The sequence below is a fragment of the Atractosteus spatula genome, chromosome 11 (genome assembly GCF_055471065.1).
Source record: "Atractosteus spatula isolate fAtrSpa1 chromosome 11, fAtrSpa1.hap1, whole genome shotgun sequence".
NCBI lineage: Eukaryota > Metazoa > Chordata > Actinopteri > Semionotiformes > Lepisosteidae > Atractosteus > Atractosteus spatula.
In genome coordinates this window covers 4,393,585-4,419,101 of record NC_142716.1, presented here as the reverse complement: position 1 = coordinate 4,419,101, position 25,517 = coordinate 4,393,585, and the positions used below count along the sequence as shown (strand labels likewise).

Below are 25,517 nucleotides of genomic sequence, written 5' to 3'. Positions count from 1 at the left end.
AATGGCCTTCTTTCGCTTGTAACTGTTAGAGCTCACAAACCCGTAGCCAGGAGCACTGTCCTGGGCAAAGACAAAGTAAGGCAGGGGGGTACATCTTCAAAGATGTTTGTTCAGCAAAACAAACGCAAGCAGTTAAGGAGGAAAAGAAGATGCTGCCTTGTTTTTTTCGGTAGCACTATAACAAAAGTTATAAGACACAAATCATTCCCCCCAGTTTTCATTGGAGAGACGCGCCAATCACAGCAAACACTTTCCAAGTGCATTTGCAACAGTCTTGCTTGAGCACCACAAAAATGTCAATCCCATGACAGGCGAGACAAAAAGGTCAAAATGCCAACCATCAAAAGAAACACTTCCAACTGCAACAACTTCGCAAAGTTAATATTTTTGTCACAGGGACACTTTTTTATTGAACAGAGGGGATGGAGGTAAAATCAAGATGCTGTTGAGCATAGGTCATCAACAGGATTATCCACAGGGGGTCTACTGGACAAGTCGCAGGCTCACAGCCACTGTCAGAATCAACAAAAGCTGTACATTTGGATCGCATGCTTTGCGCCAGACTGCTGTCGAGTGGGATTTTGTCTCACTCCTCTCAAAGCCAGGGCAAACATGAGCCTGTTTGCTGGTCTCTGAGCCCTAGATACCACAGATCATTCCAGGTTATCGCACAAATGTTCAACCGGGCTCAGACCTGGAGAACCGGACATCTACTGCACAACAGTCGCACTCCCATCTCAGAAGATAGCCACTGTCACACGAGCAGCATGAGGACACGTGACGGCCTGCTGGAATGACGTCACGTCAGGATGAGCCCACAGGAGGGGCAGCCAGGCGCCAGGACTTGATCGATGTAGAACTGGTATGTGCAGGCTGACATCAAGCATTTCAAGTGCAGTTCGGTAGCATAATACACCCTTACCTACGCCACCACACCCTCATCGACTGGTCTGTTCCGCACGACAGCACCACCCACACTCACTGACCATCCAGAGCAGTCTACGCAAAATCATGGTTCATTACCAATGAGGCCTTGGCTGCACTGCTAGTGAAGGGACTTTGGCTACCAATGACACCGAAGACACCATCTCGATAACCAGTGCCTACTGCTTCCTTTCTGCGTTTTCTTGATGTTCACCAGGCTTGACCATCTCATCACCTGTGTCCAAACAAACCTTCAGCCCAATGATTTAGTGCTTGTGCCATAGTCAGTCAACTGAGAATATCGCTGTCAGCCATGAGCGATCGATTATGAGAAGTAATACCAAAAACACAGGATCAGAGCCTAAAATCTGTATCCTCTTTTTTTTTTAACGTACATAAAGTCATAGATTTCTTTTGACCTTCAGTACACACATTTACAGGTTAGCAGCAGGCACTCAACTCTGTCCTCAGACAGCTCAGAGCTCCAACCATTCAGCAGCACCAAACACACAACAGTGCCTCAAGACCTGCAAGAAGGGACTCCTCCATTATTCTGCGTGTTACGGACATTTTTTGTTACAGAATGCCAGCGATTCTGCAGACAGAAGCAACAGCTTTAGCTGTAAGAGACCAGCTGGAGAGCCGCAGCCTCTTGAAATAATGAAATGCCAAACCAACCCCTACATCTTCTCCAGTCTCACAGGTCACCTGCCAGATTAGGAGGACTGTTGCTAAGGCAACCATATCTTGCAACTGCAAGCTGAACTTCCCCATTTTTTAACCCCTTCTGAGCTGCTAATGAAAGCAACAAAACTATGACCCAGTCAGAACAACGAGAGGCTCCAATTAAAGAGCTCCAGTTGGATGAGAGGATGTGAATTATGGAAATATGTCACGCAACAAAAACAGGATTACAACAGCAAGGATGAGAAAAGTGCCTGTTATATTATTATACGCTTTACAATTTAGCCTAAATTTACCCTCAATATAACAAATAAATATCATACACATCCACCAAAACTAACTGATAACTGCTGGCATGGCAGAAAAACAAGGTCTCATCGTTTGAGGTAAAAGAAGCCATTCGGTCTTCAGGCAGTACTCGTTGATCGTACCCATTTGCTGTTTGGATAAAAAAAAAATCGAACTTTGCATACAAGTTCTGAATTTGCCTCGCTCTCTTTACAACACACACATTCACATGAAGACTTTTTTTTGGCTGGAATGAAGACTACACAAGGACAGGCGTCCTCGTCAGCACTTTCAACCAGAACATCTTAAGGCAGCTGGGCAAGCTGGAGCACGTGCTTCTGCCATCAACAAATTCAACTTTTCCCATACTAATTTACAGACATAAATTGATATTTATATATATAAGTGGAGGTAGTTGCCATTCATTAAGCATTAACCACTGACAAAAGTCAGTATTTTTGTATTTTGGTTAAATCATTTTTTTTCTAAAGAAAAGTCTGCTTAGGAGACATACAAAACCCACATTAATGGTGTGACAGCAGTACCCCAGCTGGCTGTTTGAATTTAATATTTTGGGTACAACCATAACAAAAAGATGTGTGTGTGTGTGTGTAAAATAAACAATGTATTTTAATCAACTCCAGATGTCCATCATATATGATATAAGACTGTTTGATAAAACAGACTCCCCTCTTTTTTGACTTATTTGCTTATGAAAAACAAGTTCCATTTTAGCGATGACAGAACAGGTCTGTAAAACAAAGTCGCTTTTCGGACTCTTTCTAAGTAGTGGGAATGAGTCTGTGTGGAAGTTTGAAATTTTAAGGACAGCGGTATCTCATCATAAACAATTTAAAAAAACATGCAAGATCGTGTATAAAGAGTCCACCCCACCTGTCAGACACATTTTCTAAGAAGACCCATATTATTTTATTGTTTGAACTAGCAGAGTTGCGAGAATGATTTCCATGGTAATTTTATTTGGTTATATTCAAACTGATCATGCTAATAAACAATACTGCATCTTGCCATTAACTGCACAGAGCAGCGCATCAGAAGAAAGACCGTCTGTCCATCCATCAGGACAGACTGGTTAGGGCAAAGTCAGCGGAAGAAGATCCAGCTGTATCAATGGATTTTTCTGTGCAGCTAAGACCGTTTAGTATTATTATAGAAAGCTGTGCATCCATTTAAACTGTCTCAATGAAATTGCCACAAGGATCTTGCTAATCCTGCTCAGGTAAAATAAAAGATCGGTGATCTGCCTAGAAAAAACAACTTCCAAAGCTGAAGTCCAGGCTGATGTTATCACACAGGTGATGCCCTATCTTGCCCATTCTGTAGCTTTATGACAGAATATTAAAATACATAAAAGGTCTCCAATATATGTCTGGGTTAGGGACCAGAAAGTTGCCACTTATAGCAAAATGATTTATATATTTTTTTCTCAAAAAAGAACAATATAAATATGATGAGTGGGCACTGTAAGAGCTTAATGTACTTATAACCCATAAAAAACAATATAAATTCCAAGTTTTGGTCTCATCGAAACCAGCAAACTCAGTCACTGCTTCAAGAAGGATTTCTCCCCCCCCCCCACACACACACTGTTCATGTATTTATCAACCAAACCCTGATCCACTGGTTGGATCAGCGGCACATTGTGAGTTGGTAAGAACTAAACTTTAACGCTGGGGTTATAACTATTCAGAATCAACAGCACTAAGAATTTATAATGTTAGACAATTATTTTTCATTTCCAGAGCAAAATTATCCATGCACCACCTGCACTGCCGGCTTCCGATACTTCAAAGAACCACATGAGTGTTAAGTGGAATTTTTACATTGAGTTTTTTGATTCCTCAACACAACGCACACAGCTTGTAACAAGGACCATCTGCATTCTTCTTCTTGAAACCAATCAACAAGGAAATGATTCAAAATGGTATTAGACTACAGGGTTAACCTGCAAAGACGTGCTTCTAAATTACGAGCTCGTCCCCTTTCTGGTGCACTGCTGTATGATGATGATGCCTCCATTTTGTAGGCAAAAATAACAGGTTACAATATGATTTACCGTAAAGCACCATCTTCTAATTTCTCTGCATCTGGCTGCTACCAAAAGTCATTTAGCCTGTGTACATAACACAAGGGTACCATTGCATTTGGTGAAGGTAATCCAAAAAGCAATCCACTTGCTTTTGGCATGTCTGAAAACATGCACTTCGAACTGTGCTCTTTTGAAGACACACGTGTCGAGTGTGTTGTCCAGCTAGCCGGGCCTCTACAAAAATACTGCTGGGCTCCTCACTGAACACCAATCTGACAAAATGCCAGCTGTTGTTATATAAGGTACACGGATATGGAATTTTTGAGAAATCGCCCAACGGATTCTCAAAAGGGCAAACTTAATACACCGATGACAACTGACCCAGGTCTGGCAGCTTAGCTGGAGCAGAGTTTGAAATTAACTTTGTCTTCACTTTGTGGTCCGGTGGTACCCTGCCAATGTACGCTTTGCAGGGCAATGCGAACTGCAGACACTCTACAGTTTTAATCTGGTACAGAAAATCATGCTCTTTTAAAAACCTAGTGATTCTAGCAAAAAAAAAACAGAGAGGAGATTTTGAAGCCCACGCCTGTGCTACATAAAGAGAGTTTATTGAGGTTTAAATTATGAATCAGCTGCAGAAGGGCAGTCATTCACACAAATCTGGCTCTCCTTTGCAATGGGAGAGCTCTGCACACCAGATCCTAATGATTACTGGCAGAAAGGGCTACATATACATTAAAGTGTCAGGAGTTTTCTGATGCAATCTCGAGTATAAACAGTTTAAGAAAGCAATTCCCGCCATTTGCTGGGATCAGCTCGACAGAACTAATGAACCATGACTCATAGGAAGGCATAATGTATCACGCTACTGTGTGCAAGAGCTTCCAAGGAAGATCTTGCAAGATCACACCAACTTCACCGTGGAGAAGTCCGACTAAATTCTTTGGTGCCCTTGGTACAAACTGTTCTACATAGGACCTAGAGGACAAGAGTTCATTAATTTACAGAAACACCCTCGTGCACATGATCCATAAACATTGCTACTAATGTTGAATCGAGGGTTGACTGGGTCTTAGCGAGGTGATTCTCTGCTGTGCTTCACATCCTGTGCTGTGCTTGACATCAGGTCTGGGAACGGTGGCTTTCTCCAGGAAACAGCCAGGGCCAGATCCCTGCATCACATAGCCAGTTAAGTGCCAAACGGGTTCGATGGAGCAAATGGCTTCTTTGAAACCCTCCTTATGTGTTCAAATCCAAGTGTTTTCATTATTTTCATCTACCCAGCTAACAAAACCACACATTCCTCAATTTAAAAAATGTAATGTTTCTGGGGGGGACGACGACGACGACAAATAAAGCAATCAAGAATACAACTACCAGAACCTGGAAAGAGCCCCTGCGTGATTTTAACCTTTTCAAGATGTGATTTTCTGAAGTTTCTTGGCTATAAACGTGTGCGAGCTGCATCAGGCCTACAGAGGAAAAAAAAAACTCAAATGCAAAGAATCTCCTAATGTAGTCAAAGAATTTATGGAAGCACTGTGAGTTTTTTCTATGGAGAAACCTCACAGACTAGGTCGGCTCAAAGGAAATGGTGATATGTTCTGCTCTAAGTAGCAGACATTTTTTTCAGACTCTTTTCTGACCGAAACCTCCGAAGATTAGCTTATAAGCTATGTGCGTCTGGACTACAACTTGACTTAAGACGAGATAGCAGTCAGACACCCGCAGGCGAGCAACAAACATATTATGACAGCCAAAGATAAAGATAAAGAGATATGAACAAGTCCGCCAGATTGGACAACTGAAATCCCCCAAGTCAGTCCAGTCTCCTGGACACAGGGAAAATATTCCCTCCCCTACTGACTCACTCCACCTTGCCAAAGACAAAAGCACACCAAATTCCTCTAGAAAATAAAAGGAAATGCCTGAGATCGTTTCAAAGTAAATGGCCGAGTCAGGCTCCAACCCAACTGCATGTCCAAACATTAGAAATAAGCAAAAAAAACACTATTGTTTTTAACAGAGAAAGGATAATTAAAATTGAATAAATTCAGTGGTCTGTGTGGTTGTGTTGGGGGGTATTTATTTGAATCTCCATCCCAGCACCACAGCTGGAAATCCTTCGCTCCCCGGACATTATCTTAACCCTGCAGGCTATGCAGTTCCTGCTTACAAAGAAGGCATCGCTGGAGCCCTGCTAAAGCCCAGTCCCCTAGCAAAGCAGCAGATCGACTCCCCCTTCTCTGCCAGCCCCCCCCCCCCCCAACCCACCCAGCATAATGCTCTTCTTGCCCTCTTAGCAAAAACAAAACCAGATGACAGCTCTCACACAGCACCGAGGAGGGGAGGATGTCAGCACGATGGTATGAACGCTTTGCCTGGGCAGCAGCTCGCTGTAAACAGCCCAGCGACGGCACACAACACTAGAGAGAGATGGCCTGGGACTCAAATTCCACACCTCCTGCAAGTCAGCTTTGTCCTGCCCCCCCTGCAAAACAAACTGCTGCCACTCCACTGATACCACATCACCCCAGGCAATAATCAACCATGCAAATACAGAAGACAACCCCCCACCCCCTGCCCCCTCCGCACACCACAACACCACCCTCACCCTCAACCTCCCCATCCCACCCCTCCCCCTCAATCACCAGCGAGCTGCTGTGCATCTGCTGCCTCTCCTTAGCACGGCCGCCACCTCTTTTGTTAGGCAGGGCACACACTGTACGTCACAACGATCAGATGTCACCCCGGAGTGGCACACGTCTCCAGCGCAAACAATCGCTGGTTCAGATTTTAAGGGCTCCTGCAGAACAAGGCGCTGCTTCCCAATAACAGCCCTCAACTTTGTCTAGGAGGGGAAAAAAAGAAATCGCAGGGCTTTCTTATCTCGTGTTGAAATTCTGTTACTGCAAGGCACCCACTTAAGTGCTGATTTCCAAATAAAAACCAGCTCACAGTTTACAGACTGTTTAGCAAACACTGATACACAATCACACTCTGAAAAGCAGCAGATTCCTGTTCTTATCCTTTAGATTCTCTAGACAAAAAAAAACAGCTCCTTCCCACGAGCAAAAATAAAGGGAATGGACAAATTCAGAGAAATTTGCCTGTTAACTGGAAAGCGACAGTTCTGATTGAGCAAACCATTAATTTTCAGTAATGTAATTATAGTACAAATACTCATCTCTGAGCTCAATGCACCTCACACTTCCAGCACCCAAACAAAAGGACTGTATATTTCTTTTATAACCCTCAATTAATGGAGCTAGAGAGGAATCCGTGTTTTCAGAATGTAGTTGTGCTGTGAATGAGCTTGCACAGACGTCACGAGAGGGCTATGTTGCACTTAAAGAGAGAATGAATTGTGAGTCATCCATGCACTTAACACAGTATCGTGAAAGCACCAGTGAAAACATGCCTGCAGAACCACCGAAAACCAACATTACTTGGATTCAGTACCACAATCTGTGCACTTCTCCTTTAGCAGCCCTTATCAAATCCTGGGAGCGATATTTTAGTTAAGACACCTCACCAGAGGCCATTCATGTCTAACTAAATTCAAGAAGGAATATCACTTGCAGATATCCTTCCAAACAGCTGAAGTCTGCAACAAGAACTCGCCATAACCAAGCCTTTTCTTTTATTGTCTCATACACTGCAACCACCTCCCAAGAGGTCACCGATCTCTAGATTAAGGAGTGTTTAGCAGGGCGCCCTGCGCTCTCCACACAGGCCATGGGTTTTTAAAGAAGAACAAGTTCATACGGAAAGGAGCTAGATCCGGCTACCAGTTTAAAGCTCTGCAGGCACCGAACTGAGGCACCGACTCTCTCTCTCCCAGTGACGTGGGCCAGATTTTTGGACAGGTGTCTCAAAGTTTCATCTCCAAACCCCAGTTCTGGTCTTTTGAGTGAACAGGGGAGGCGCACAGGGAGGAAGACGAGCCCAAAATGTGGGCATCTGTGGTGTGAAGAGGCGGAGACTACAAGTAAATTCCTCCCGTCCTGCTGTGTCAGGGTTAAAAGCTAAAAGCTTGGTGCAAACCTCACTATTATCAAGGCCTTAGAACGAAACCAGTCACCCCTCCCCCACTGCTAACAGTACACCAGAAGCTATTTCAGTTTTAAAGGGACAGAGGCTTTTCCTCTGCTGTGCAGCCAAGTCACTCCAAGTCAATACTGAAGCCTAACTCACAAATGTGAGTTGGGCTGTTAAATGTAGATGCATTTCTCAATCACCCTTACAGCAACACACACACACATCACTAATTGACTGAATTAAATGACACGCAATTGCTTCAAAAGGGCTGTGGAGTTTTCTTTTATAATTTAAAGGGGGTTAATTATAAGAGCACTAGGTGACTTTTTTCACATACCTGTATAATAGGGGGAAAGGCTTAACCAGGTGGCCTAAGAGCATTACTTCACGATACACTAAGAAGGTGAGCTAAAACAAAAAGAATCCCTCAGAAGATAAATCCAGCTTATACACACCTTAATCCATTCCCAGAAGAAAATCAGGCTTTAAATTCTAAGCCAAGTGAAAACAAGGCCCTGTTTTGTGTTGAAACAAACCAATGGAAAAAAAAAAGCAGAAGGACCAGCTTTGCAACACCAAAACCCAATATTGGCGACATTCGACGAATGTTGTGGTGAACACTAGCCAATAAAAGCAACACGCCTTCAGCAGAAAAGGTAAAGGTGGTAAAATGACGTTTCTAGTATAACAGACCCAGCAGAGGGTTCATGCTTTTAATAAGATTCCATATCAAAAAGCTACATCCATAGGGGAAAAAATTAAAGATTGTATTTAGAAAAAAAAACCACATACAGGTGTTTGTTTATTCACCTCTCCTAATGCGTTTCTTGATATTCGGCTCACATCTGTCAGAATAAAAATAATCAAAATGAACATCAATGCTTTGTTTTGCAAGAGGCCCCCCAGGGGGATTCCGCCTCAGCTTCAAAGGGCCGGGAGGGCCGGCGGTATCAAAGTTTCAAATCATTTCATTACCGCCACATATGGCGGCAGATGTCCACCCTAACCAGAAACCCCCCCACCCTTTCAGAAGAACCGGAGCGCCTCTCCCCTCCACAGTGAATAAGCCAAGGTGCTCTGCGGGCTCGAGGCAAAAACCAAAAAGAAAACGTGAATGGCGCCCCCCCCAACCACCACACCCCCCCCCCCCACCTCCTTGCTGATCTCCTTTGTTCCATCCGGAGAACGGCGGTGGGGGGGGCGGGCACAGGCACAGAGCTGAGGAGCCCAGCCGGCTTCGGCTTTGACTCAGCGCTACAAATTTGTCACTTAGCATTTAGCCAAATAAATAAAGCCCCCACCCTCCACCCAGACTGGGGGGGGGAGGGGAGGTCAGCGAGCCAGCGGTAGAAACTGGCCTGCTTGAAAGAAGACTACAGACTTGTCGGCACTGACACACAGACACCCCCCACACCCCTGCTGACACTACACGTTTGGGGGGAGCAGACTGCAGCAAACAATGCCGCTACACTAAACAAACAAAAGAGGGTGGGAGACCCCAGGGATGCAGAAATGGAGCGCTAGACCTCCAACAAACCCCCCCCCCCCACACACACACACGTTCCTTCCTCCCCTCCATTGAATTAGCACATTCCTGGCCGTTTTCTCGCGAAAGCCGGGATCTTCCAATCGAAAGCGGACCCCCGCTCTGCGGTCTTCCACCTCTTCGCGGGGTCTTTTCTTTCAGTCCGGGCCGCGCTGCTCGAATCCCAGGGTGTGCGAACGGCCGGACGCGACCGGACTGTGGCCTCTCCGGGCCCCGAACCCAGCAAAGGGAGCAGGAGACAGCTCTCACCACAGCCGGAGCGCCGCCGAGCCGCAGAGGAGAAGCACAAGTTCCATTTCCACACATCACTTCTCTGAGACTTCTGCTGCGACGGAACTAACGAACCTTTAAGACCACTTCTGGAAATGACTAGGCAGCGCAAAGGTTTAGAGCTGAATGAGCAATGGTGAAATGGTTTTCAATTAAGAAAAAAGCCGGCTAATTATGTAAATTAATTTGTAATTATTTACTAGTTATGCATGTGGCAGTTTGGTCATGTTTTTACTTATCTTTCACTCCAAAAAATAACAGGGCTGACCATCTAGCGTAATGCAAAGCATAATTTCATCAAATTTAGGCAGGTCCGACGTGCTGCTGTGTCAATGAGCATAATGGATGATCTTCCGCGTACCGCTCCCATGTAGCAGAGCGGACGGACGCTCACGAACATGTCTGTCATTAAGTCATCAACTTCTCGAGAAAAATTCCACGACTTGCTGCCTCAGGTACAAGGGAAACGCTAAGAAAAACACGTATGACTGACAGATGTTTAACCATGTCTCCTGGCAGGAAGCGCCTTTTCAAGAGAGCATGCAAAATCCTGCAGCACAAAGAGGAGAGACTGATCTTTTCTAAACCATTTTTTTTTCAAAGCAAATGACATAAGGGGGAATGTCTGCCTCTATTCTAAACTGTCAGAATTAGCATTCTGTAATTAAAACTCACACCCCCTTCTCTTAATAACCCAAACAGCATGATACAATCAGGTTGTGCCAACTATTTAATCTAATTGACTAATTACAGATTTTCATTTAGCCATTTACTGAACAACTGTTGACAATTTGTTTTCATTAGGGACAGAGCAGCATAAATATTTAGGCCCTCTCATTCACAGAGAGAGCTTTCCTGTATTCTTCACCCTGACCCAACACCGAAATTAAGAGTCACTGCACGCAAAGCTTTTGTTTCACCCTAGAGCAGTTTTGGTGATTGTGAGGATGCTAATGCTTGTATATATATATTTTGACTGGAAAATATTCTAAAATGACAATAGTTAATCCCACGTCATTAATTAAGTATAGGGGTATTAACCACTATCTTTAACGGGGCTAATTCCACTCTGGGCTCCTATAATCTAAATGAGATTGGACTGGTGAGGAAACTGCTCCCTTCAGCTTGATCTGCCTGGTAATGGGCACTCTGGAGCTCCCCACAGGTGAGAGCAAGTCCTCAGCTGTATATTAAACTCTTTGTGACCGTCTGCAATACATCAATGTGAGGAGCTAACAATTAAGAAGTCCTCTGTTGTACCTGAAGAAATTCTCAGCACCAAAACTTTTCAGAAGTTTTTCATTTTTCCATGGATCTTAACTCATTCAATCCTAATCATTGGTCTCCGAATACTGAAAAACCTCAATCTGACTGCAATACACTTTTAAGGGCCAAAATTTACACTGACAGCCAACGTGTTTCAGACCTATTAAACAGCAGAGTCGTTAAGCACAATTTCACATCCCGACGGTGTTTCAGACTGCTCACCTTTTGATGCTAGTAACTGAAGTCGTGAGGGTAGCGGAGTATGCCCTTACCAGCCACAGTGACTTCAGAGCCAATTATTTTGTTTCTTTCACTACACATAACTTTAATGGTTCTGTTTCTGTCCCCAGGAGTAGTTCCCGATAGGTGTGGGGGGGATACATCAAGGTTCTGACACTCACAGAAGTTGAATATTGCCGGATTGGACAAGTCAGGTAGTTCACAACGGGGCGCGGAGAGTCTCTTCATGCCAGCTCCCCGACAAGTCCACACCCCGTCGTTTAATTCAGAGGAGACGCATCTCCTCAACATTTTCGGTGGAGAAACCTCCGTAAGCTCTACCGGTCCAGTGGCCCCTTGTCCAGACAGGGCGCGCCGAGCCCCGGGAACACCACAATCTGAGGCATCTTCTCCACACGAGGTCCACTCTTCAAACCCAAACTTAAAACCTTCCTTTTTACCAACGTCTATGTCTGATTGCGGCATTGTAGCGCATAACTGCCTTACATCTGTAAAAACCTGTCTGCTCTCATTCTTTTTTTTACTTTTAATGGTACTTTTTTGTCTTTTTCTTTATTCGCCATGTACAGTGTCCCTGGGTCTGAAAAGGATTATTAGCTAGGTGGATAGATGCAGCAAATCAGAAATTAAATTTCCATGATTCCCCCCACCCAATTTCAACACACTCATCTAGCACATTTTTTATGACCTATATGGGCTCACAGCTATCTTTTATGGAACAAAAAGACAATTTTCACAGGCTTGGAAAAACAAATTCCCCGTCCCATTTTCAAACATAGAAAACTACCCCCGCCTCGGGCTGTGAAGTGCCCTTCCAGAGTCACGAAGCAGGAAACTTCCTAGTGCAATCCCAGCCAGCACATGAACTCATCTCCTGGAGCAGGAGCCCGCCTTTCGTTTATACACCACTGTTAACTCACGGCAGCTTGCTGCTCCTAATAATGACATAACGTCTCACCTCAATGGCAAAGGGCAACGTCCGCGCTGCGGTTGCTTGCTTCTTATTTAAAAAGATTCTGAAATAATTTATGTAAAGCAAAAAAAAAAATACACTGAAGCCCATGACCATCTGAACATAGTCATTGTACAAAATTAATAATAACAAGTGGTGTCCTGCATGCATGTACAGTACATTAATCCAAGTGGTATATAAGGTCTTGGAACTTAACATCTATAGTTTGCAATTCTGATCTCTCATTGTTACCTATCTGGCAATGCAAAAAAAAATGGAACAAAAGTTAGATCTTCCTATTCATTTAAAAAAAATAAATAAAAATACTCTACTGGATTGAACTTCTTGCCTGTGAATTTACAATCTGCCAGTCGAACACCCATCTAGCACAGCAGCACTAAAGGATGAATTTGGTCAGATGAAAATCTGCTAGTCTATTTCAGGGCTGTTTTCTTCAGCAGCCTGCCATAACCAGACTGAAGCAGATCTGATGATAAAGTTAGCAATACCCCCCCCCCCAACACCACCACCCACCAACAACCTCAAACACGCGGATATAATATTGGACAGAAATATACTGCAGCATGCACACCACCGTTTATCACAGCTAACATGGACTGCACTGGCTTTGCTCGACGTCAAAATGCTCAGCTTGCGCTCATGAATGGGCCAATTCGGAGATAACGCGCCAGTCGAAATTCCCTGTCAGGATGCCTTTGCGACTCGCGAACCCTGGAGATTCATAATGAAACCTGCAACAGAGCACCCTGGCACAGGAGCTCAGTGTAATACAAGCACGCTGTAGCCGCCCGTGCTGGGAAACAGGATAACTGTTCTGGTGCCAACAGCGATAATGCACTAAGTGTAGACAATTCTATCTGCAATAAAAGATACCCAGCAATTACCGATCCAAGAAGTATAGACTAAAGCTAGATTACTTCTGGGTAAGCTTACAACTGAGAGCTACCCCCCGCACACTCCAAAAAAGCAATTAATAAAAACAGACTCAGGTGACACCCTGTCACCAGGTTTTTTCCCTACTTTACTGTCACTAAGCATGTCGCAGAATTTAATTAAACTACAGGGTTATTTCAGCCATCTCTGGCTACTGCCCCGTAAATATTTACATTAAAATACACCTGACATTATTTCCAAACAACTTTTTTTGTGCAAAATAAATGCACTAACAGCTGCAAGGCACGGCCTTCAGAAGAATTCAATTTAGCAGCCGAGGAGTACAATTACCCTCTGGAAATCACACTTTAACCTCATAAATGTGTTAAATCCGGCAAAGGCAACGTGCTTCAGCATTTTAACGTTCCTGTTAAAAACAGGAGAATGACTCCACCTTTCTGCCCTCAAACCTACTGGCATCAGCACAATTTTCTGAAAAGGCAAAACCTTGGACTTCTGCTACCGAGCCCGTCGTCACGGAAGACCCGTAAGAGTCGAGAGATGACAACCGGATTTACTGCTCCAGGTAAATATGACCCTGAGAGGACCTTTCCACAGCTTCCACCTGAAAATCACTTCCTGCACACAAAGAGCTTCCACTCCGCCACCGCCATCTAGAACACGACCTTTTAAAAACAGGGTACACTTTACGACTTCGGGTGACCGTTAACGAGATTTAGTCCCGACTCGTGTTCTTTCCGTTTAAGGAAACACCGACAGCATGGGAAAGGCTGAACGAGTGAAATCTCTCAGACTGCAGCCACACCGCTGAAAAACCATTAGGCAAAAGAAAAACAAACACGACACCGAGCACACTCCCAATGCTGCCACAGGTATGCCGAACCTGAAAAGCACAGCAATGGCAGCACAAAACGCACAGGCGACTTCCAGCTTGCCTCACTCCTCCAGCAGTGTACCAAAAACACTGGTCTTTCCCCTTCGAACGCTGCAAAATACAAAAGTGGAACTTCCAGCTCACAGCACAGGCTGCAGATGGAGGCATGATGTTTACAGATAAACCATCTCCAGTTATCCTGTCAGCCAAAATCCAAGAAATGCACTCTAGCAAGAAGTGCTAACCAACCGCGGGTTGACATCGTCTGGCCGAGCAGTCATGTAGTTAAAGGTCTAGAGTTCCGGTATCACACTGTACAGAGCTACTCAATTTCAACACGCTGCAATGTGACTGAATTGAGGCCTGTACTGTCCAACCTTCCCTAAGACACACTGAGAGAACCGGAACAGCTCGTCGATTCTCTCACTGAACTATACATCAGTTGCAGCATCACATTTCTCCCTGACAAGTGCCTAAACGTTTAATGCAATCCAATTTGGTGGAATACAAACATTTAAAAATTGCACCCCGTGTTTTGACAAATATCTTCAGATATCAAGAAATGAAGGAAAACCAGCAAACACAGATCGGATTCTCAGCTCCTTGTTCAGAACTAAGTTCGTTCCTGACTTAATGAAGCTCAGAATTCAAGCACATTCGAGGGGGGGAACAAGATAAAGACTCAGGAGGTCAGTTAAAGCAGAAAACATGAAAACGTGCCATCTAAAACGTCCCACGGAAAACACAGATCGCTCTACAATAAGGGCTGCATATGATTCAATGTTAAAAATGTATAACGTTGGTTGGTTCTCACATTCCCCACAAAATAAAACATTTGCACCAAAAGATTTTGGGTGGAACGCTTTTTCAGAGAGGCAAGCTGCCCGATATTAACCTCTGATGATCTTGCCACACAGTGAAAACACCACATCAGCATCAGAAACCAAGATGGCCACAGCCCACTCAAAGTAATAACTCTGCAAGCACCGAGCACACCCCTGCACGGCCGGACACACGGACAAACCCAGCTGATTGGGGCCGGTCTGCTGCCAACGAGCTGGCCATACGGAGAGAGGAAACATATCCAGGGAGCCGACCAACCTTATCCAAAAAAAAAAAAACAACCTGATACTCACGTAATCGTGAAAGGCCTTGGCTTCGCTCGAGTGTTCACAAGTGTCCCGTCTCTCAGGAGCTGCACAGTAAAGGTCCCAGAAAACGCTGTACCGGAGAAGGATCGGGTTACTAATTGTTACCCGCACAGTAAACAACAACAACAACTTCACCGGTGGTCTTCCCCCTCAAAGGGTGCGGAGAGGAGAGTCTGAAACGGGACTTTTGGCTTTCAGCAAGGCATGAAAGAGGTTTGAGGAGGGCGGGTGAGCGAGCGTACAGAATCTCCAGTTTTCTGAAGTCACTAACCCCCATGGAGAGCCCAGGAAACAACTCTCTCTCTCAATGTCCTCATACCCATGCTCGCCGCTGCCTCCTGCCACCAGAAAATCCAGAGTGAATGAATGAAATGAACAGTCACTGGACAGCAGTGAGGGAGGGGATCCCACAAGAGTCTACCAGGGGACTGGGCTCAGGACAAGTCAGTCCACATCGTGCAAAGAGCACGGGCATTTGGGGCTTCACACATGATAACGTAGGCTGGGCTAAGGATCGAGTTGAGATCACTGAACTGCAAAAGTGCTTACAACTGATGGGAGGGGGTCGTTTTAAGTCTAATAGATCCAAGAAACTTCCTTAGCGATTATGTTTTGGACACATTCTGTAGGAGCCCACGCGTTTTTGTTGTTTTTTTTTTTTAAAGGGAACTCCACACCAGGAGGGGAAAGCCTCATTTTAAGCAATTAAAACAATCCAGTAATGCCAGTAACGCTAGTTTCTCCGCATCGATCACACACTTTTCCGACTAAACTTCCAATAATGACGTGAATGAATACTCACCACCACCACGAGTGTAAAAACCCCGGAGGTTCCCCTAGAGTGATATTTTTCTCCCATCGGATCTAAAAATAAACAGGGATACACGCAGGAAACAATTAGGCTCGGGTATGCGAATGCAGACCGATCCATGTGCCAATGTTTGGGAAATCAACAGTAAATGACAAAAGGTGATAAAAATTCAAAATGGAGGCCACACTGGGTCTGAAAACAAAAGGCTATTACAGAAGTAACGGGGTCAGGGGGCTGGCGAACAATAAGAAGAGAGAGAAAACAGAGAAACTTTACCTCCGACAAAAAGGTCTGTGCTGACTTCTGTGCTCCTACGTGTAGCAAATATTCATAGACGTATAAAGCTAATCTGTGGAGAGAAACAAAAGATTTATTGCGCTACAGCGAGAAGTTGTGCGCCAGGAGCAAACAAAAACACGGCTCGGATCTTTGCACGGTGAGAGAAGGTACCCCGTCTTGTTTGAGGCGCTCTTGGGGACACCCCGAAAATTTCTGACTGAGGACTGGAACCGGCACGCTCGAAAAGGGGGGAAAAGCGTTAAGCAGAAAGATGTACACTACACGCGTTACAAAATGACAGAAGCAGCTGAACCCACTTGGGTTTTGCTGATCCAGCCTGCGGAGCCACCGTTCAGCAACATCGCCCTACCTGGGGCAGCTCACGTCTAGATGCTGCCCGTCTTGTTACAATATACCCATGCACCTACGATACTCGGCGTCTTAGCTGCTCCGAGCAACAACAAAAAAAAACTAACATTTTGTAAAGTCAGCCAGCAAGAGTCTGCAGATCAACCCCATGTTCAGATCCACCAAAACGAAAGTAACCAAACTGCAAAGGCAATCCGAAACACTGACACATATCGACACCCAAACTCCAAAGCGAAGAACATCAATTTCAAGAAGTAATAACCACGCGTAGAATCTACTTCTGTCTCTCCTTCTCTCTTGCGCTCCCTAAACTTTTTTTTAAAAAGAAAAAACAGGCTTGGCTTTAACAAGCTATTCGGTATTTTTGATCGCAAAAGTTTTTTTTTTCCCCAAAAAAACAAAGTGCACCTCCCGGGGCTCCCTGCGAGCTGGAAGAGGAGGCGAGATTCGCGGCTGGTTTTTAAAAAAAAAAACAATTTAAAACAAAATTCAATGCAAAGCCGAGCAGAGAAAACCGGAATCGCATGCAACCTGGCGCTTTTCTCTTCCACCACCCCCTTTCAGCTGCAGGAGCTGGCGAATAATCCCACCGTCCCGGGAGCAGCGCCGTCCGCGAAATGCAAGCCAGCGAACTAGCAGTAACAAAACACATATGCACGCATCCGTAGGGCAGGGGGGGACAGGAAAGGTGTGCAAGCAGGGCTTACTTTTCTCGAGCTTGTCCGTCCGAGGGCACCGCGGAGCTCTTGCCTTTGGCGAACATGGTCTGTGTGTGTGTGTGCAAGAGCTAGCTGGCTCGCTAGCTGGCTGGCTGGCTGGCTGGCTGGCTGACTCGCTCTGTCTCGCTCGCGTCTTCTCTTCCAGCTGTCAAAGCGTCAGCCCCAGCCTCGACCCCATCACACTGCAACCGCACTGCTCAGCCGAGCTTGGTCACGCCAGGGAGGAGGAGGTGGAGGAGGAGGAGGAGGTGGAGGGGGCGGAGCCAGCCGGCGGGGGGGGGGGGGGGGGATTGGCAGCCGCGCCCGCCAATGGCGTGGAGGGTCGCCCCCAGCAAGCCCGGCCCCGGCGCCTGGTACGTCACAGGCAGCGGCCAATCGCAGGCCTGCAGGCCTTCGCCTGGTCTTCCGCCTTAGCGCGTTGCTGGTTTGTGGCCCCAGTGGGGTTGGTTTTTTTTAAAGGTACACGTCCCCCCGGTCGGCGAGAGAGAATTAAAAAAAAAATGCTGGCTCTTGTGTTTGTGCTGTGTGTTTTGTTTTCTTTTATTTAATTTAATTTAATTTCTGTGCGGCGAGTCTCTCGCAGTGAATTGTTCTTTTTTTTTTCTGTCAGCTGCTCCCCGGTTTATGCACGGTCCGCGATGGAAAGGCGCAACGTGGAGAGCTCGGCTCTTTCGCCTCCTGACCAGCCGGAGTTTCAGAGCTTTGCGATTTAAAGTGGCGATAAAACACGCAAGAGAGAAAGGAGAACTTGCGCCCCTCGCCTCTGCCTCTGCCTCTGCCGCGACCTGTGGGGCTTGAGAGCTGAAGGTTACCAGCCTCGCCAGCCCCCGGCCGTCGCGGATGCTGAGCTGCCCCGCTGTAGCTGTGCGCAATTAATAATAACGGGGAGGGCGGAGATTTCATACAGCCCTGCATGCTCTTGCATATCCCAGAGCATTAAAACTCAGCGAAAGGGAAAATACATCACGCACCACAATGGAAAAACAGCGTACAAGCCGATAGTCGATTCATCCACAAAAACTTTTAACGTTTAGTTATGAACCTACAACACGGTAGCAAGAGTTACCGTCTGCTACAGGTTTTCTGTCGCTTTTAAATAAGGGAGCATCCACACGTTATCACAAAGCTGCGTTTTCGTCAGAATTAAAATTTTGTCTGGGTATACTGCCTAGAAAAAAAAATAAACTGCTTTCTTTTTTTTTGGGGGGGGGGGGGTTACTTATAGTCTCCATCAATCGAGACACAACTGTGAAACTAGTTATTTGTGTTCAGATGTAACTGCACTTGATTGATTAACTGCGTTGCCTCAGTTTAAAATTGTGTAGGCAATTCAACATCCAGTTTTATAATAACAAAGCACCACTCGATTTCGAAAAGGGGGGGGGACGGACGACACGATATTGAACAGTTTATAAAAACACTTTCATCGTTTTATCAATTTGTTATCCCCGCCATATCAGGTTCTTTGCACACACTCTAGGATGTTATTGCTGTTTGCAATTGTGACATCTTCAAGAACTGCAAAAGAAAGGCCACTCTGTCTCTTTAAATAAAATAGGAAAAAAAGAGCCTTATGCTGATTGGCTGCCGGGTTGGATTTAGTTTAGGGGCGCCTTGAAACCGACTCTCCTCTTTTTTTTTTAAACCCCAAGCTCTTCAAGTAAATAAGCAGCACGCCCTCCCTGGCAACCAGGAAAGGGACAAGTAGTTCATTTCTGCGTGTATCGCGCATAGACAATGAAGTGCACAAGACGAGCGAGAGAGACGACGTCTGCCAGTCGCTGCATCCAGTCCAGTCAGTGCCGAGTGAGGGAAGAAAAAAAAAAGTGCTCGGAAACAGCTCTCAGTGTTTGCTGATAACACTCGTGTATCCCACATGCTCGCCTCCCTGGCTCCTGTCTGTCCCCAAGTTAATGTCCTCGTTTTATTTATAAATTCTGAGCTACGTGTGACAGGAAGGGGTGGATAATCTGGATATGAAGGTCAGAGAGGTGGGGGGGATTCCACTCGTGATGATTTCGTATTTTGTCTCTTTTTTCTTTCTTTCCCCGTAGCAACCTGCTCAGTACTGTCCTCTTTCTTGTCTGTTTATTGCTCCTCTTTGGTGGCAGCCCTCTGCAGAAGGCATGAGGGGACGACTGGTGATATGTGGATCCAGAGGGCTGTATCGCGAATCAACTGGGGGCAAACTAGGCAGTTATTCCTCTTTTATGTCACAATTTAAATGTTAAGTCAAAACCTGGGTCCTGGCATGCAGTGGTCGTTAGACAACCTTTGACAATACCAAAGGTTCACGTGAGTTTCCAACATTGAATCTGCATTATACATTCCATTATAGATCACAAATTACACGACACACTCCCACCAGAGACTGTAGATGTTAAAACTGAAGGGATAATGTCACGTTGCAGGGGTACCAGAAGCAGATGTTTTCTTGTTCTCAATGGAATAGGGTGTGTGACATTTTCGAGATGGTGTCGTTGGAACGATGTATAACGCGATCTGTTTTTACCTTCTCCTGCGATGAAGAATTGGGCTTTACATGAGTGAGCGAGGCTGTGAGAGAACCGACGTCGACTGTCCTGGCTCACCCTGAACAAAAGATAAGCAAAATCCCAAATTTGCCTACACAAATCTGCACGCGTTTATGAAAACCCTAGCATCTGTTTTCAAGAGCTGTGGAACAACTATTTTCTTGTTCAGTTTGCTTGACTTACAAATGCTGTTTTACAGTCTGGGCTGTTATCCTACCCCCCGGTTTTGTGTGCAGCTCTTAGAAATTCCATGCTGGTTTTTCAGTTCGAGGTCTCCGATAGCGCTTCATACTTTTAATTGCAAATATACAAAATTCACCCATCTTGTGAGCTTCAGAATTCGCCACTGTTACTGTGTTCTCAGATCAGTAACGATCTCATGTCGCAGCCTGGTGTTTTGACAGTTTCTCATCCTAGATGTCTACATTTCGCAGACTTTGAGACTGAGAGAGGAGCCTGTGGTTCCAGAATTAACTCTGTACGTGCAGTTGTTAATGTTTAATTTATGTTGCTGAAACTTTAATGCATCTATATGATGAGTCTAATTCAGGCTATTTGTGATCTAATTATACATGGCAGTCCTTTGCTGCGCTTCTCAATGCTAGGATGTTCTCCCAGATTATTTTAAGGGACAGCATTTTCTAAATCGGCTTTGACTTTCACTCCAACAAGAAAAGTGCTAATAAAGGGGGGAAAAAAATATGGTTTTGTGTTCTTTGGTGAGGGCTGGAAATATTTTTTCCTAAATTGCAGAGGGAGGAGGAAGAGGAAGGGTTACTATCCAGCGGATGCCATTTTGGTGGAAACACCACTGGTTCTGCATTTGGGTGAACATGCTTTACCAGGCCCTGGTAAAGTACTGGCTGACTTGGTGCACTGCTGACTCACGTGTTCTGCACTAGAACACCTGACGGGGTTGTTGCCAGGTGGCTGTGGCTGACAGTGATGGTACACACCCAGCAGAGCCCTTTGCCACCTGGAGACAAGGTGGGTTCTGCCAGGATGAAGGCGGGCACTCCGTTCACCCAGGAAGGACAGATCTGATGGTCATAGGGCTGCCTTCTCTTCAGATTGACCAGCATCGCTTCTGGTCCACAACACACACGTACTGTATCCTGCTTGTTGAGTGGCACTGAAATGCATCTCTCTTCGTCTTGCATGTCCCAGTGTAGAAGGTTCGACTGCATGAGGTGCTGGCCCACACATTAACTGCCTTCTATAGGAAAGGGCTCTTTTGCTCTGTCCAGTCTGTATCTGCTTTGATGAAACGTGGTTTAATGTCTGCTATTGTGTTGCTGAATACAAAACCTGCCAGAGCCATCCCTATTCATTCTTCTCAATCTTTTAGAGGTCCCAGGCACGTTTACCTTCAGTCCTCTTGAGCCGGGGGGAAGCAGATTCCTCTCTTTATCCTGTCGCCAGGAAACACGGGCTTCAGCCCTAGAAACGGGACGGCTGTACTGTAATTTCTGAGCCTTCTCTGGGTACCAGAACTAAAAGAGATCTGCATCTCACGTTTCAGGAATATATGGATTCGAACATCGAGATTATTCATGTCCTGTGGTGGACTGGCATCCTGTCCAGGGTATATCCTGCCCCATTGCTTGCTGGGATAGGCTCCGGTTCACCCCTGACCCTGAATTAGAAGAAGCAGTTAGAAAATGGATGGATGGGCTATTCAATGTTGCTTTGAAATACGTCTCTCTCGATGAATCAGCGAAGAGTTATTTTACTACGCAATGTAGAACGGATCTGTGGAACGCTGGGTGCCTGTGAACACCTGCAGCTGTTTTATCAGTATAATTCTTTTTTGTTATTTTCATCGATGGTTTAATCGCACATTTCACACTTGAATGGATTAAGGCATGGACAAAGTAAACCTCATGGACTTCTTCAGAATCAATAGTCAAACATGAACCAGGGAGCAACAAATGCAAACTAAGTGGAAGAGCTCTTAATACCTCGTCTCCTGAGAACAGGAAGTGTGACTTTACACAGAGAGTTGTGGGAGTGTGGAACAAGCTGCCCAGCCAAGTTGTGGAAGCTGGATGAGATCCCCAGATACTAGAAAAAGAGCAGACTCGATGGGCCAAAGAGCTCCACCACCACCTTATCTGTCAACTTTCTTAGGTTCCTGAGAGACATTCAGTCCCTTCAATTCGTCTTTGACTCTCCCGAAGAGCTCGCTGCTCGCTGTCTCCCCAGTTTTCTGTGAAAAGCACACCACTCGCATTCATCACGCTACCACACCTATCATGACACGCGTCAGTTTCCACGAAGAGTACGCGCAAAAAGAGCACCCTGGGCTCCAGGGTTGTCACATTCAGCTGATGGGGAGTCGGCGGGGGGGGGGGGGGTGATTGGTGCATGATCGTGCACAGAGCACAGTCGCGACTTCACAGACGTAGGAAAGTGCTCGCTGGGGCACAGACTGACTTGAGAAACGGGTCAGAGAGGCACGGCACCGGCCAACAGGGAACTGACAATACAGATCATTTGCCTTTTTGAAAACTAGAGGAAAAAACAAATCCCACTTCCCCGTAGGTACTGTGGCTCTGAATTGCCACGGAGCCGGAACTGACCAGGAAGAACCGGAACGCATACTGGAAGGGTTTTTTTCAACGTTACAACCCCCCTGCACACCTCTCCCTTTCCCCAGATATGTTTGCAAAACACTAAGAAAGGACGCTGGTGCTGTAGACCTAGACTGCCCCGTGACTTCGGAGCCATGTGCATTGGTGTTTTCATTTTCAAAAAGAGGGGTGAGGGGAAAAACGAGGCCCTGAAAAGTGTTTCTAGGCTACAAATGAATCCCTTACGGGCTGGAATCCTGTTTTATGTGTAGCATCCTCTGATATTAGTTATTAAAAAAAACATAGGGAACATTAGGTTTGTTTGTTTTTTTGTTGCTGTACAATCTTGCCTAGTAATGTCGGGATAAACGTCCAGCCCCACTTTTATTTTGTCAAGCGATTAAACCCCCCTCCCCTTGCAAGCGAGCTCCAGCCAGGGCCCGTACGGACCCGGGAAGCCGAGGGTTACAGAGACGCGTGTGTGTTAAAAAGTCTCAGCAGTTCTTGGGTTGGAAATGGAGAAGGGGGCAGCTTGAAACCGCCTGCAGATTGTAACTCATTGGAGGAGCGCCGTGTCAGAGCATTCCGTGTATCGCGCTGCTCCCCCTCCGGAGGGTTCATCCGGAAGGATTTAACTCTCCTGTTGCTCGATTGTTGCTTCTTTGTTTTGGGTAGAAACCTGCGGTTATTAAAGTTCATGTCAGGTTTTTTTTTTTTTGACGCAGAAGTGAAAGAGAGGCCGTGCACCCGGAGTCGCCGGCGCGATCGCGACCTTCAGGCGCTAGTACGAGCTAGTTGTGCTTGTATGTAACAGGCATGAGCTCTGTTCACCTATTTTTTTTTCCTCCCAGTGCAACATTGCACAGGGGAATTTCTATGGGCTGTTTTATTTTAAGAGTAGAAAAAAAAAGAAGATGAAGAATAGGAAAATTCTCCAGAGGTGAAACTCTGGAAACGCGTCAGGAATAGATGAATATTGAAAACGAGTAAAGTCGATTCATTTAATTATTTCCCTCAGAGTCAGAAACAGCAGAGGCGCAATGCGAACAGCCGGCAGGAGTCTGTTCGTATGATAACGGTATAAAACCTCTGGTTGGGCATCCTTCTGTCCTAAAGCACGAAATAAAACAAAAGATCGTTTGAAGCATAAGACGGGGGATTCCACCCTTTCCTGCAGGACTTGACTGATGAGACTGAATAATCAATTAGAAACCCCCGCAGGATAAAGAGGGCAAAATTAGAAATACCTATAGGATATATTTTGAGTGTTTAATTTCTGCATTTAACATGGACATGAGCTTCATTTTATATTTCGACAGTTCCTTTTCTATTTTCAGTTTCAGTAGTTCCTGTGTTCTTGTAACTTAAGTTTAGGAAGGAGCAGAAATGTGTGTGTGTGCTTTAAGAGCTCAAGAGCTAATGTACCGGTCGAGACTTTTTTTTCCCCTTAATTTGACAACACACCTGCGACGTTACGAAGTGCGATTTGGTTCGAGAAAAAGTGCCATCAAAACTAGTCAGACCAACAATTACACAAAATACTGTACAAGCAAATACCGGTATGAACTAACGAAGAATGCAAACTTGTTTGATTGAGGTTTGCACTCGGGAAATGGAATTTAAAGCTAACTTGTATGAACTTGTTCTTAAATGTACAATTTTGCATAGAGACATTTTCTAATTTGTAGCTTGTAAAAAAACGCAGTGAAATGCATACATGCACATTAAGTTAAAAAAAAACATTTTGAAAATGATTTAGAATAACCAAAACGATGTTTTTCTGTGCACTATCGCTTAGTAACGTTATTTTGAAATTAATGTTTATTGACATAATGTCGATGAAAATGGGTTGTGTGTGAACGTGGACTTGTACGTATTTGTTTAGAACTATGTCACTCGTTCACATCAGCACAAAATAACTCCCCTGTTTATCAAAGGACATTGTTTTCTTTTGTTAATCTTTATATTTCCGCTCATACAACAAGGCGTTTTACTTCATGAACAGTTAAGAAAAGACAACAATCAAATGTCTGAGCTATTAGCAACACAAAAGGATTGTGGTGCCAAAGCAAAATATTGTGCCTTCGTGGTTAGCGTAGGTGATAGATAAGGCACACATAGGAGAAAATGCAAGTGGCAGTTCGTAACTTATTTTATCAGCACAGCCGTCTTCTTGGCTAATTTTAATGACAGGTGGATCGTCTCCTTGTAAATTTACACTACCACGCCGAGAAAATGTCTCCTCAACCACGGCGCCCTCTGTTGGCGCAGAGAAGCGTCGCAGGCTGGATGGTTCCATGATCCCTGCCAGCGATGCAGGGGCACAGACAGCGCGTCTTTTTTTTTTCTGTGTAGATCGGAAGATCAAGAAATAATGCATATCCCTAACGTTTCCTTAAGATCCCATTTAAAAATACTTCCCTATACCGCAGGCGATTCCAACGGAGTAATGTTATTGAAGACCCATGCATGCAATGATTTGTAGCAGATTAGCGCCTCGTGTGTGTGTGTGACGTCGTCTTCATTATCGAAAATGTCGGCTAATTAACCATTTCAATTATCATCCGTAAATATTTATACCATGATGTCACAGGGTGTTTATAACCTCGGGGTATCTGCTGGTTTACATGCATTTAAGTCTGAAACATGCTACATTTCTCGACATAGCAGCACAAACTGTACCGAGGCCAGAATTAAAAGGAACGAGACATAGTTTCACAACAACAACAACAACAACAAAAACTACTGTAACTCGCACACCAGACCGGATCTTTTTTTCCCCCACATATTATATATGCGATGAATGGAGGCACGCGTCTGTTACTGGGTTAGTTTTTAAAAAGTGCACAATGTAAATAAATTCAGAGCGCATGCCGCGACACGTCGATAAAGAAATGGGAAAGAACTGGGTTATTCTCTTTGCAAGAGAATAGCCCAGCGCCAACCTTGGCGTTTTACTACAGAGAGTATTTTGCGTGACTTAGTTTCAACGACACAAAACCTCGGTGCAAAGCGAACAAGTGCCCCC

The 25,517-nt window shown here is 45.1% G+C and overlaps 1 protein-coding gene across 2 annotated transcripts in view; it reads right to left on the bottom strand.

The window, feature by feature from the left end:
• Positions 1-18,149, bottom strand: part of LOC148823355 (single-stranded DNA-binding protein 3) — a 69,935-nt gene extending 51,786 nt beyond the window's left edge. Inside the window, exons 1-4 of one of the 2 annotated variants that reach the window (XM_088926991.1) lie at positions 17,371-18,149; positions 16,292-16,364; positions 16,007-16,068; positions 15,190-15,274 (exon numbers count right to left, since the gene is read on the bottom strand). In XM_088926991.1, the coding sequence (XP_088783117.1) occupies positions 15,190-15,274; positions 16,007-16,068; positions 16,292-16,364; positions 17,371-17,426 (276 nt within the window). In that variant the 5' untranslated portion in view covers positions 17,427-18,149. The remainder of the gene's footprint in view (positions 1-15,189; positions 15,275-16,006; positions 16,069-16,291; positions 16,365-17,370) is intronic. The other variant, XM_088926992.1, reaches the window with a different exon arrangement.
• Positions 18,150-25,517: the final 7,368 nt, after the last annotated feature.